The sequence below is a fragment of the Tursiops truncatus genome, chromosome 2 (genome assembly GCF_011762595.2).
Source record: "Tursiops truncatus isolate mTurTru1 chromosome 2, mTurTru1.mat.Y, whole genome shotgun sequence".
Lineage (NCBI taxonomy): Eukaryota > Metazoa > Chordata > Mammalia > Artiodactyla > Delphinidae > Tursiops > Tursiops truncatus.
The window spans coordinates 2,325,963-2,340,020 of NC_047035.1; the positions used below are offsets into that span (position 1 = coordinate 2,325,963).

At 39.4% G+C, this 14,058-nt stretch overlaps 1 protein-coding gene across 12 annotated transcripts in view; it reads right to left on the reverse strand.

The window, feature by feature from the left end:
- MARK3 (microtubule affinity regulating kinase 3) overlaps nt 1-14,058 on the reverse strand; it is a 107,715-nt gene that overhangs the window by 55,439 nt on the left and 38,218 nt on the right. For 10 of the 12 annotated variants that reach the window (XM_019951905.3, XM_019951890.3, XM_019951918.3 and 7 more), the window contains one exon: nt 13,129-13,182. The exons of the other annotated variants lie outside the window; for them this stretch is intronic. In XM_019951905.3, the coding sequence (XP_019807464.1) occupies nt 13,129-13,182 (54 nt within the window). Of the gene's footprint in view, nt 1-13,128; nt 13,183-14,058 lie in introns of those variants that run through there. 12 annotated transcript variants of the gene reach the window in all.

Consider the following 14,058-nt stretch of genomic DNA (forward strand, 5'->3'; position numbering starts at 1 on the left):
GGTCAAGATTCCTGGAATTAGGGCAATATGAGAAAAATATTAATTTAGTATTAAAATAAATTTGGTACTTATAAAATAATGAACAGATATTATTGGGTATCTACCACATGCAAGGTGAAGGAGCTTCAGTAAGCTCCTTTGTATGCTTCCCATATGGAAGGTGCTGGGCCTGATTCCTTCCAAGGGGACATGTTGGGAAAAGGCTATGTGAAGTTAGGGCTTTAAGTTCTAATGTTAGTTCAGTCAGTGTGTCAGTTAGTGCACAGTCATTAAGAATTTGAACTCTGGAGCCCACTATCTGTCCCCACCTGGGGATCTACCATTGACTGACTGAATCTAGGTGGCTTGATCTCTCTGGGCCTCTGCTACCCCCAGGGATAAAGGAACCTGACATGTTGTTGAGATCTTGGAACAGTGCGTGGCACACAATAAGCAACATACGGCTGTGATTCTGGTTGTTGTCGCTAGGATTCTTTCCCAAAGGTCTAGTTTTTGCCCAACTTTCAATTTTCCACAAATGGGTCCATGCTAGGCTCTAAGTTTAACCCATTTAAAATACCTGGTTCTTGGGACTTCCCTGGTGGTCCAGGGGTTAAGAATCCATCTCCCAATGCAGGGGATGTGGGTTTGATCCTTGGTCGGGGAACTAAGATCCCACATGCCACGGGACAACTAAGCCCAAGCGCCACAACTACTGAGCTGGTGCGCTCTGGAGCCCGCACACCACAACTAGTGAGAGGCCCACGCGCTGCAACAAAGAGCCTGCACGCCACAACGAAAGATCCTGCATGCTGTTGAGGAAGATCTGTGTGCCGCAACTGAGAACCGATACAGCAAAATAAAATAAAATAAAATAAAATAGTTGGTTCTTCAGTGGCTTTTCTAAAATAGCACAATGAACAATTGGTACAATTAAAAATAAATTCTAATATTCTCAATTCACAATCTGTACTCTAAATTTGCTGCCAAAGTGAAAATGTCTGGCAATAAATTAAAAATTTCCCCATAAAGCAGCAGCAACACTGAAGCTATATTTTCTTACACTCCTATTACTATTTTTGAAATGTAACAATATACATATATTTTTATTCTCAATATTTTAAACATGTAAAATGAAGAGGGTTTGACTTAGATTTCATTTACCATATCCTGTTTGTAAAAGTTTACCTAATTCATTACACTGATCTGAATGCAGATGCTGGATTGAAATTAATAGTCAGGACTCTAGGTATTTTTTAATATCCTCTTTGATTCCTTCAGTGATCCACTGGTCTAGTGATCCATATTGTTTAGCCTCCACGTGTTTGTGTTTTTCACAGCTTTTTTTCTTGTGGTTGATTTCTCCTCTCACAGTGTTGTGGTCAGAAAAGACAACTGATATGACTTACAGTTTCTTAAGTTTGCCAAGGCTTGTTCTGTGGCCTAGCATGTGATCTATCCTGGAGAATGTTCCATGTATACTTGATGAAAATGTGTATTCTGCTGCTTTCAGATGGAGTGCGCTAAAGAATCAATATTGTTAAAATGTCCATACTAACCAAGGCAATCTACAGATTCAATGCAATCTCTATTAAAATACCAATGGCATTTTTCACAGAACTAGAACAAATAATTTTAAAATTTGTATGGAAACACAAAAGACCCCATATAACCAAAACAATCTTGAGAAAGAAGAACAGAGATGGAGCAATCATACTCCCTGACTTCAGACTAAACTACAAAGCTACAGTAGTCAACACAGTATGGTACTGGCACAAAAAGAGACACATAGATAAATGGAACAAGATACAGAGCCCAGAAACAAACCCCCACACTTATGATCAATTAACGTATGACAAGCGGGGGCAAGAATATACAATGAAGCAAAGACAGTCCCTTCAGTAAGTGGTGTTGCGAAAACTGGACAGCTACATGTAAAAGAATGAAATTAGAACATTCTCTAACACTATATACAAAAATAAACTCAAAATGGATTAAAGACCTAAATGTAAGACTGGATACTATAAAACTCCTGGAGAAAAATATAGGCAGAACACTCTTTGACATAAATTGCAGCAATATTTTTTTGGATCCATCTCCTAAAGTAAAGGAAATGAAAGCAAAAATAAACAAATGGGACCTAATTAAACTTAAAAGCTTTTGCACAGCAAAGGCAACCACTGACAAAATGAAAAGGCAACCTACTGAATGGGAGAAAATATTTTCAAATGATATGAATGATAAGGAATTAGTATCCAACATATATGAAAGAAGCAGACTCCCAGATACAGAGAAGAAACCAGCGGTTACCAGTGGGGAGAGGGAAGTGGGGAGGGGCAATATAGGGTAGGGGAGTAAGAGATACAAACTATTAGGTAATAAGCTGCAAGGATATACTGTACAACACAGGGAATATAACCAATATTTTATAATAACTATAAATGGAGTATAACCTTTAAAAATTGTGAATCACCACTATATTGTACACCTGTAACTTATATAATATTGTACAACAACTATACTTCAATTTTTAAAAATTTACAAAAAAGGATTCTAACAACTACTTTTGTTAATGGCCTGAGCTGTTTAGTCTCCTACAAGTCAATATGGAAAGAGGAAGGTATTAAGAAAGGAAAAGATCAACAGCGCTCATCAATGAAAAAGATCCCAACAATGATTTGTGCTTCACCAGATGGGTAAGGAGAAGGAAAGAAGTCCAGAAATTGGGTCAGGAAGAGTTTGAGAGAGGGGGGAGATATCTGGCAGCTGTAGTGGCAGCAGTCTATAAGACTTAAAACACTGGAGGAGGGGGTCATCTTTAAAACAGGTTACCTTTAGAAAGAGAATAGAAATTACGGGTTTTTTTTTTAACTACACAGATGATTCTACTGCACAACAAGGGTTAAAAAAGACTGCCCTAAGGAGGCTGAAGCAAAAGTACCCCAGATAACTCAGTGGTGGTAACAGTAAGAGTACATTACATTGTAGACCATAAGAAAAGCATGAGCGGGTTCTCTCTGCTTCCAAATATACAGTTCCCTGGCTTGTCCCACAACTGAGATTCCCTGGGATGCCAAAAAAAGGTCACTGCTATTACAGAGCTCTAACCATTAACAGTGGCTCCAAAATAAACACCAACTTTAAAAAGAAACCAGACTTGAGTGGGTGTAAGTAAAATTTCTCACAAAGACCCCGATAAAAGGAACCTATAGTCAACAATACTTTGATAATCATTCAGCAATCTGCTGTATATACTTTTTTTTTTTGGCCACAGTGCACGGCTATGTCGGATCTTAGTTCCCCGACCAGGGATCGAACCCGTGCCCCCTGCAGAGGAAGTGTGGAATCCTAACCACTGGACCTCCAGGGAATTCCCGCATTTTGCACATACTTGAATTTATGCACATACTTAAATTTAAAATCATTCTTTTTTTTTCCTTAGTAATTTTGATTAATTTTTTTTTAACACAGGGATTTCTGTTTCTCTCTTACTAAAAGTCTGGATTTGAGAATGGTGCTTGAATATTACTCAAATATTGCTTGATGAGTCAGCAGAACCAACTAAAGGGTGGATTCTCCAATGAGGTGCCTTGTCCCTACCTTGTGGGATATTTTAATTGGATGAAAACATCCTTGTCCAATGTATACAGCACCAAACTAGAAGTGATAGCTAATACAAAAGACTCATTTTTCAAAAATACACTAAAAGGACTGGAATTATGGTAGGAAACCATTTAAATGGTCTTCAGCAAGAATGAAATAAATTCAGTTAAGAAAAAAATCAATTACTGATGTGGAATAAACTAGCCCTGTGTTGAGGGCAAGTCCTGTAGCTGGCCCAAGAGGCTGAGTATTTACTCTGGAGAAGGGACCAAGAAGACCCAAGATAGTTGGTTATGTTGGATTGGTAGGGGTTATTTTTGTGGACTGGTAGATTTAACCTCCAAAGCTCCAAATGAAAGAACAGAGAACAGTACTGTACATGTTTCTAGAAGACAGATGCTAGTGTAAACGATGAAAGAAAAAAACCTGTTTAGGGACTTCCCTGGTGGCGCAGTTGTTAAGAACCCGCCTGCCAATGCAGGGGACACAGGTTCGATCCCTGGTCCGGGAGGATCCCACATGCTGCGGGCAACTAAGCCCGTGCACCACAACTACTGAGCCTGCGCTCTAGAGCCCGTGCTCCGCAACAAGAGAAGCCATCGCAGTGAGAAGCCCGTGCACCACAATGAAAAATAGTCCCTGCTCACCACAACTAGAGAAAGCCTGCGTGCAGCAATGAAGACCCAACACAGCCATAAATAAATTAATTAAGAAAAAAAAACCTGTATAATAACTAGAGTCGTCCAACACTGGAACAAGATGGCATAGGAAGCAGCGTGCCTCCATCCCTATACATGTTTAAAGCTGGCTAACCAGCTATCATAAACACATATTTTAAAAAATCAATTATTTCACTACATTCACACATTTGTTTTTAACTAATGGTTCCAGTTTAAGAAAAAGAGATTACTGTTTAAATTGACTATGTCACAGTATGGTGACAATTAAAGTTTCTGCCACCGAGAAGACTGAGTATTTCTAAAATAACAAAATCTTAGTCAGAAGAACCCAGGGGAAAGTTAGGGAATTACTGAAAAGTTTATTACACAGAGATGATTGTTCCTTAAAGGGCCGGGGCATTCAAGGCTCCCAGTTTGGCCTGATGTAACCGCCAGCTCAGGGCCTTGCACTGCCCTGCATACTCGCAGGCCTCGGCAGCCCACCGCTGCTGCAGTTGCTGCTCCTCAAGCTGTGTGTGCAATCCTCCCACGAACACTTAGTGAGGACCTCCATGTCAACGCTGCAAGGAGGACTGCAAAGGTCTTTCCATTCTTTATTACTTGGTAAAAAACATTTAGATCCTAAAGGTCTAAGTAAACTTTTACTGCAAACCACATGGTGAAGTTCACCCAGAGTCTGTTGTACTTATCTGACTCTTCTTATCACAACGCTTGGTTCAGGAGAACAAGAATGTTTCTTAAACGAATTACTAAGAGGGCACCCCTACTTTTCACTTGAAATCTACACATTCCTCGGATACTATCTCCTCACCCTGTGTTTTTGTTTTTTAAATTTATTTATTTATTTTTGGCTGCATTGGGTCTTCGTTGTTGCGCATGCGGGCTTTCTCTAGTTGCAGTGAGCAGGGGCTACTCTTCATTGCGGTGCACGGGCTTCTCACGGCAGTGGCTCCTCTTGTTGCAGAGCATGGGCTCTAGGCATGCAGGCTTTAGTAGTTAGTTGTGGCATGCAGGCTCAGTAGTTGTGGCTCGCGGGCTCTAGAGCGCAGGCTCAGTAGTTGTGGCGCACAGGCTTAGTTGCTCCGCAGCCTGTGGGATCTTCCCAGACCAGGGCTTGAACCCATGGTCCCCTGCATTGACAGGCGGATTCTTAACCACTGTGCCACCAGGGAAGTCCCCACCCTGTGTTTTAAAATGTAGGTTCTATTATTATTCAGGTATGGTGAGCCAAGAGATCAGGAGAAGAGTGCCATTAAAATGATGGTCTGTTACTTATAGTTCCCAAAAGAAGGGGGCACACAGTGCCATGCAGGGCCATGTGAGGAAGCACCAGGATGGGTTAGAAGGCCGACGGAGCAAGGGGAAAGCATGGGGAAGAGTTTTTATTCTGGTTTCCACAGGAAAGGTAAGTCCAGGCAGGGTAAGCAGGCTGAGGACTGGTTCATTGGGATAATTTCAGCAGGTTCTTGAGTATAAGTACGGTCTCTAGGTGTCCGATACCAGCTCTGCAATGATTAGGGCAGAGAAATATTGCCTCTTGGAGTTTAAGAGCCAGATAGGGGAGATGGTTCAGAGTATGGGCTCTGTACTGGTTAGTTTGCATCTGAACAGTGTACTCACAGGGGAGTTGCTTACTATTTCCAGGAACTAGCTAGCCCTGGGGAGTAGTCTATCTCAGGTCAGCAAGGCCCCAGATGCCAGAGCATCAAGAATACAAAAAATAAGAAAATACAGTCAATACATCTTGCTTTATTTTTCTTCATGGCACTGACATGACATTATATATCTGTTTATTGCTGCTCTCCCACTATGATATCAATTCCATGAAAGTAGGAACTTCATTCATTTGGTTCAATGTTGTACCCTCAGTGCTCTGAACAGTGCCTGGCACACAGCAGGTATTTACTAATAAGTGTTTGTTAAGTGAAGGAGTGAATAAACAAATTTGCATAAAAATATGACTTATGCAAAGTTTGGAAGGGGAGGTGGGGTACAAGGCCTACTTCTCTTTCGTACTTGAAATACTGGGTTTGCCAAAAGGTTTGCTTGGTTTTTTCTGTAAGATGGCTCTAGTAGCACTTAGTTGTCTTTAACTTCATTTGAAACAATTTTGTTAGATTGTGTGTGACAGCTGTCATATAAGAGTGCATTTAAAAAAAAGGCTTAACAAAATTAGTGAATTTTTGTGTAGCCATTTTAATATTGAAGATGGAAGAAAAAAACATTTTCGGCATATTATGCTTTATTATTTCAAGAAAGGTAAAAACGCAATCGAAATGCAAAAACAGATTTGCTCAGTGTATGGAGAAGGTGCTGTGACCGAACATGTCAAAAGTGGTTTGTGAAGTTTCATGCCGGAGATTTCTCGCTGGACAATGCTCCACGGTTGGGTAGACCAGTTGAAGTTGATAGCGATCAAATTGAGACACTGAGAACAATCAACGTTATACCACGCGGGAGATGGCTGACATACTCAAAATACCCAAATCAAGCTATGAAAATCATTTGCACCAGCTTGGTTATGTTCATCGCTTTGATGTATGGGTTCCACGTAAGTAAAGCGAAAAAGACGTTCGTGACCGTATTTCCTCATGCGATTCTCTACTGAAACATAATGAAAACGTTCCGTTTTTAAAACAAATTGTGACATGCGATGAAAAGTGGATACTGTACAATAATGTGGAACAGAAGAGAGCGTGGGGCAAGCGAAATGAACCACCACCAACCACACCAAAGGCCGGTCTTCATCCTAAAAAGGTGATGTTCTGTATATGGTGGGATTGGAAGGGAGTCCTCTATTACGAGTTCCTTCAGGAAAACCCCACGATTAATTCCAACGAGTACTGCTTCCAATTAGACTAACTGAAGGCAGCACTTGACAAAAAGCGTTCAGAATTAGTCAACAGAGAACACATAATCTTCCATCAGGATACTGCAAGACCGCATGTTTCTTTGATGACCAGGCAAAAACTGTTACAGCTTGGCTGGGAAGTTCTGATTCATCCGCCGTATTCACCAGACATTGCAACTTCAGATTTCCATTTATTTCGGTCTTTACAAAATTCTCTTAATGGAAAAAATGTCAATTCCCTGGGAGACTGTAAAAGGCACCTGGAACAGTTCTTTGCTCAAAAAGAGAAAAAGTTTTGGGAAGATGGAACTATGAAGTTGCCTGAAAAATGGCAGAAGGTAGTGGAACAAAAGGGTGAATACATTATTCAATAAAGTTCTTCGCGAAAATGAAAAATGTGTCTTTTATTTTTACTTTAAAACTGAAGGCACTTTTCGGCCAACCCAATATTTCCTCAACCTTGAAACTATTTACTAACTTCTTCATAGCTACTACAAAGAAAGCCTCAGGTTAGTTCCCATCTCAGTTAGGGAAATTTAATTACAGGAGGGGGCCATAATGAAGTGGAAATAGTCCATGCTTTGGAGTCAGGCTAAGACTTACATCTTTGCTCCATCACTTACGAACTGGAGAGTCTGACTATACCAACTTCTCAGACTCTGTCTCCTCAATGGAAAATCAAGATGGTAGTAATACTCACCTAACAGAGTATGAAGGTGAAAAGGTATCTATCAGACTAGCTACTGTGAGAACGCCTATATGTGTAAGAACATGGGAAGCACATGCTCTAGTATCTAATGACAATGAATTCCTATCCAACTAATATACCTGGGACATTGCTTACAGCAAATGCTCTATGGTCTAAACTGTGGTAAACATGTTTTCATTTAGAGTTCATTAATGCTCGACTCAATGATGACTACACCTATCATAAAATGACTGCCCAAGCAGCTATCACTTACTAGTCAGGGGACGTTGGGCAGATTACTTTATCTCCCTGGCCTCTCTTTCCTGAATAACAGAACTTACTTCATGAAGCTGTCCCACAATGTGATATTTGGAGATGGAGCATTTGGGAATTAAGTTGGTTTAGATGAGGTCATGAGGGTGGGTCCTTATGATGGGATTAAGTACCCTTGTAAGTAGAGACATCAAACAGCATGCTCATGTACCTTCCCCCTACTTTGCTATGAAGACACAGTGAGACGGCAGCCCTCTGTAAGCCAAAGAGAGAGCTTGCACCAGAACCCGACCATGCTGGCAACCCTGATTTTGGACTTCCCAGGCTCTACAACTGTGTGAAATAAATGTCTGTTGTTTAAGACACCCAGTCTACAGAATTTTGTTATAGTGGCTCGAGCAAACTAATACAGTACTCCATATATACTAAATGCGCAAATATTAGCCGTGATCAGAAGTAGTCTACTGCAAATAAGTCCTATGAGACCTAAGCCAGAACCTACCATTCAATCCTTAAGTTTTACTTATTTCCTGTGAGGGTAAAATTTAAAAAACAAACAAAAAATATCTCCTGGGAAAAGAATCTTAAAAAAAAAAGGAGTGGATATATGTATATGTATAACTGATTCACTCTGCTGTACACCTGAAACTAACAACATTGTAAATCAACTACACGCCAATAAAAGTTAAAAAAAAAAAATCTCCCACTCTCTCTCAAAACCAATATTCAGCAGGACACACAATAATAGCAAACACTTGGTCCTTACCATGTGCTAGGAACTACACTCAGCTCTTCTAAGGGCTTTTATTTTATTATTATTTTTTAACATCTTTATTGGAGTATAATTGCTTTACAATGGTGTGTTAGTTTCTGCTTTATAACAAAGGGAATCAGCTATACATAAACATATATCCCCATATCTTCTCCCTCTTGCGTCTCCCTCCCACCCTCCCTATCCCACCCTTCTAGGTGGTCACAAAGCACCAAGCTGATCTCCCTGTGCTAAGGGCTTTTAAATGTTAACTTATTTAATTCTCACCACAGCCCTAGAGGTACTGTTATTATTTCCATTTTACAAACAGGGAAACTAAGATCCAGGAAGGTGACTTGTCACACAGCTAGGCTGGGTTGAAATCGAGATTTGAATCCATGTAGGCTGGCTTAACTGTGTTCCTAACCATTACTTTATAATCCCTCTTTACATTAACACACTACTCCAAGATGAGAAAAGAAAATAACTTTAGATGGGTTACACTTAGTGTACTTGCATGTCTTTTTTTTTTCTTTTATAAATTTATTTATTTTTGGCTGCGTTGGGTCTTCGTTGCTTCACGTGGGCTTCTCACTGCGGTGGCTTCTCTTGTTGCAGAGCACAGGCTCTAGGCACGCGGGCTTCAGTAGTTGTGGCTCGCTGGCTTCAGCAGTTGTGACTCGCAGGCTCTAGAGCGCAGGCTCAGTAGTTGTGCCACACGGGCTTAGTTGCTCCGCGGCACGTGGGATCTTCCCGGACCAGGGATCAAACCCATGTCCCCTGCACTGGCAGGCAGGTTCTTAACCACTGGGCAACCAGGGAAGCCCTACTTGCATGTCTTAATAAATTCATAACTTGCTTCTTAATGACGAACTTGAATTTAATAAAACAAGATTATCTGTAACCAAATCAAAGCTAAAAATGGGGCTTCCCTGGTGGCGCAGTGGTTTAGAGTCCGCCTGCCGATGCACGGGACAAGCGTTCGCGCCCCGGTCCGGGAAGATCCCACATGCTACGGAGCGGTTGGGCCCGTGAGCCATGGCCGCTGAGCCTGAGCGTCTGGAGCCTGTGCTCCGCAACGGGAGAGGCCACAACAGTGAGAGGTCCGTGTACTCCCCCCCCCCCAAAAAAAAAAAAAAAAAAAAAGCTGAAAGTGACTTTGTAAAACCAGGAGGAAGACTAACATTTTTTTTCACTCCTGTTGTTTTCAAAATCATTAAAGGTACACAACATTACAGAGTTCTTTAACGGCTGACCTAAAAGACATTTATGGACAGAAAATGTCTCAGGGATAGTACTCAGAAATTGAGATGTACAAAAACAATGGAGAAAAATATATCTTACTAGAATCTAACATTTATTCACTCAGTGGCTGGAAAAATTAAAAGGAAAAGTGAAGAACCTGTCAGTGAAAATAACATCAGTTTACTAATATGCAGTCAACTCAGGTTTGCTTAAATGCGTTTATCAGATGTACATGATTCAATGTGTAAGCCAGAATACTGTGAATATTTTGAAATGACACTATTTTAAACACCTGTGTTCAAACACTGCCTGAATGAGCCAGTCCACATTTTTTTTGGTAGTGGCAGTACAAAAAGATCGCATATTGTTGATGGCAGAATGTTGTTAGCTCCTAAGGCCATACACCAAGTTCCAGAGTTTAAAATCACAATATACAGAGATTTGAGTGAGCAGGTGTGATACAACTGTGAGTGGTGCTGAGGAAGAAAACAAGCTGCAAGCACCACTATTACAAGGGCAAAAGATGCCAGGTATACACCACTCTGCTGCCACCTTTCCATGGAAAGGGAACTCAGCGAAAAAGAATGTGAAGGAAGTATTTATAGAATGCTTCTAATTTATAAGAACACAAACACATGATTTATGATTTAAAACAATGCCCTACAAACTGAAAACATTACACTTATCAAATTATTTAACTTGGACGGATCTGCCTTTAGTATAAATTTTTTGTGGATGGTTCATACTTGAGCTATACCAAACAAATCTTAAAAGTCTTATTATTTATATGCCAAAATTAATGCTGATAAAAATCTGCATCACACCATCAAGCTAAACAGACAGCCTACCAGGTACTAAATTGGTAATGATGTGACAAACAGTAATTTGGAATAATAACAAAAAAGAACAGTGGTAATTAAAAACTATGACCAAAAATAATGAAAAGAAGCAAGCAAGAAAAATCACAACCAACTCAAGACAATACTATGATAAAATTCTTCCTAGAAAACTGCTAGAATTCCAGTTATCTGCAAGTACACATGAATAGTGGAAGATCTGTAACATTCGAATACTGAATTAGAATCCTTAGCAAACTTCTCTACATGCTAATTTTAGTTCTGAATACCAAGTTTTAGTAACCTCTAACTTATTAATTACTACCAAGTCCTTAGATATATGAAGAAATGAGTTTAAGGAAATGGATACAATTTCATGTTCAGAACAAAGGACTGGAAATTTTGGATCCTTCCAGGGCCACCCTGAGAACCCTTAAGGCCCACTATGCCCTGCAGAGCCACTTGTTTAAATAACATTTTCAGTGCAAGATAAAATCTGTCTCCCTCTCCACCTTAATCCCACACACACACAGACAGTTTCAAAATTATGATGATATAAATAGAAAATAACCAACAGAACTAGAACTACATTAGAAATGTAGATAGGGCATGATTACCCTTAAAATGTCTTACGTACTGCTTTGCAGTTTATGAAACTCTTTGATATGTATTATTTCATTAATATAATCCATCATGAGAAGATTAAATCTCCATTTAGTTATTTTTATTATTATTTTCAACTGAAGTATAGTTGACATACAATATTATGTTAGTTTCAGGTGTACAACACAATGATGTGACAATCAAATACATTATGAAATCATCACCATGATAACTCCAATAACCATCTGTCACCATACAAAATTATTACAGCATTACTGACTACATTCCTTATGCTGTATATTATATCCCCATGACTTGTTTACTTTATAACTGAAAGTTTATATCTGTTAATCCTCTTTACCTATTTCACTCAGCTCCCCTCTGGCAACAGTTTCGCTCTCTGTAAGCCTGTTTCTGTTTTATTTTGTTTGTCTATTTGTTTTATTTTTTAGATTCCACATATAAATGAGATCATATGGTACCTGTCTTTCTGTCTGACTTATTTCACTTAGTGAAATTATCTTCATTTTAAAAGATGAGAAGCCCAACGTCCAGAAAGTTAAGTGACTTGCTCAAGGTCAAGTTACACATTCAGCTAAGTGGCAGAGGACTTCCTGTTCTTTTTTTTTTTTTTTTGCGGTACGCGGGCCTCTCACTGCCGTGGCCTCTCCCGCCGTGGAGCACAGGCTCTGGACGCGCAGGCCCAGCGGCCATGGCCCACGGGCGCAGCCGCTCTGCGGCATGTGGGATCCTCCTGGACCGGGGCACGAACCCACGTCCCCTGCATCGGCAGGCGGACTCCCAACCACTGCGCCACCAGGGAAGCCTGACTTCCTGTTCTTATTTCTAGGTCTCTGTATCCCCCAGCTACCATAGGCCAAGTCTAGAAATCAAATGAAGTATGTAAAAAGGCTCTGCAAAACCAAAAGTAACTAAAAGGATCTTATTATGAAGATCATTAATCATTCACTGATGCACCAGTGAAATACCTATGACCAGGCCCTACCTGAGCAATTAAATCTCCCTATGGGCCAGTCATCAGGATTTTGAAAAGAGGCCCAGGTGATTTTAACATGCACCAGGTTGAGAACTCCTGATCTACATTAGATAATACAAATGGCAATAGCTCATTAACAAACATGTTTTCAACTACCAATTTAGTTTTACTTTTATATTTTCCTTTTATATCAATTAATCATCACTCCTTGATTAGACATATTGTGGTAGCTTAAGAAAGCCAAAGTGCTGACTTTAGAGATCTCAGTATTAGCTGTAAGAAAGATGTGTAACTCTGCTTAAGACTAATTACATGAAACTATGTTGTTCTGTCTTTTTTATAACTCTATTCTAGTCAATATTTAGAATATTCAAAGTACAGCCTTCAGTTTGTGCTATTAAGAACATTTAAAAGTCATTATCTTCAACTGAAGGAAAAAAATACAACAATACGACATTTAAACCATATTAAATTTAAGTTGCATTCATTTGAGGAAGAGGAAGCTTTACTGTGTACTAAATACAATAAATAAAAATAATAGTAGAGGTAATTAATGGACAAATTAGGTGACAATTAGCACTGAAAATCATTAAAAAAAAACTGGATACTGGACCAATCTTACCTTTTGTAGACTTGTTGGATTCAACTGAGTTTTGTCAATTATTTTTATTGCGACCTAGAAAAAAATTAATATTTATGGATTTTAAGAATTTGGTCATTATAGACTAATTAGTAATAGTTTTGTAAATGCCCAGACATGTAGCATTGTTAAATAGCAAGCAAGTAAACAAACCTCAGAAACCTAAAACTCAACCAGTTACAATTATATTTTACACTTTATAAATATTTTATAATTGACAAGAGGGGCTTCATGCAAATAAGGGTATTTTATAACATTTTACATTTAAGTTACCTATAGACACAGGGAAAATAAGTCTCCCAGAAACCACCTCCTAACCCCTCCCAAAAGGGGAGAGATTATACAATGAAAACAATTCTAAAAATATGGCAATGTAGAAAATCTATTCATTATTTTCTGACACTTTAATTTTATCTGACTCTGGGATACAAGGGCAGGAACTATAGCTTTTATAGGTTTATACAGCCCAAAATGCTTTCTAGAGTGTCCAGCACAAAGTGGGAGCTGGTTAATTGAGTAAATATATGAACAAATAAGTTGGTGTTGAATCTGAAAACTTTAAAAACATCTTATTTCAATAAAAAAGCTCTTTAGAGAAGAGGAAGAGGCACTAGCTCTTCGAGAAGGAAAAGGCACTCTTAGAGAAGGAAAAGGCCCTAGCTTCAGATCAATCAACAAGCTAACCAAATGAGTATGTACAGAGGCAACAAATGGGTCCCCTAGTAGTCTTTGTTCAAAAAGGGGTGAGGCAGTCTAAAAATAAGCCACTAAGACATAGGAAGAAAGAGCTACAGCTTCTAATTATATGCACTTATCTTAAAAAAAAGAAAAAAAATTAAGTTGTACTAACCCTGCACCGACATCCTCACCTAGCCAGTCTGTCTTTTCTTGCTTAAAAATGAACTACGTGCA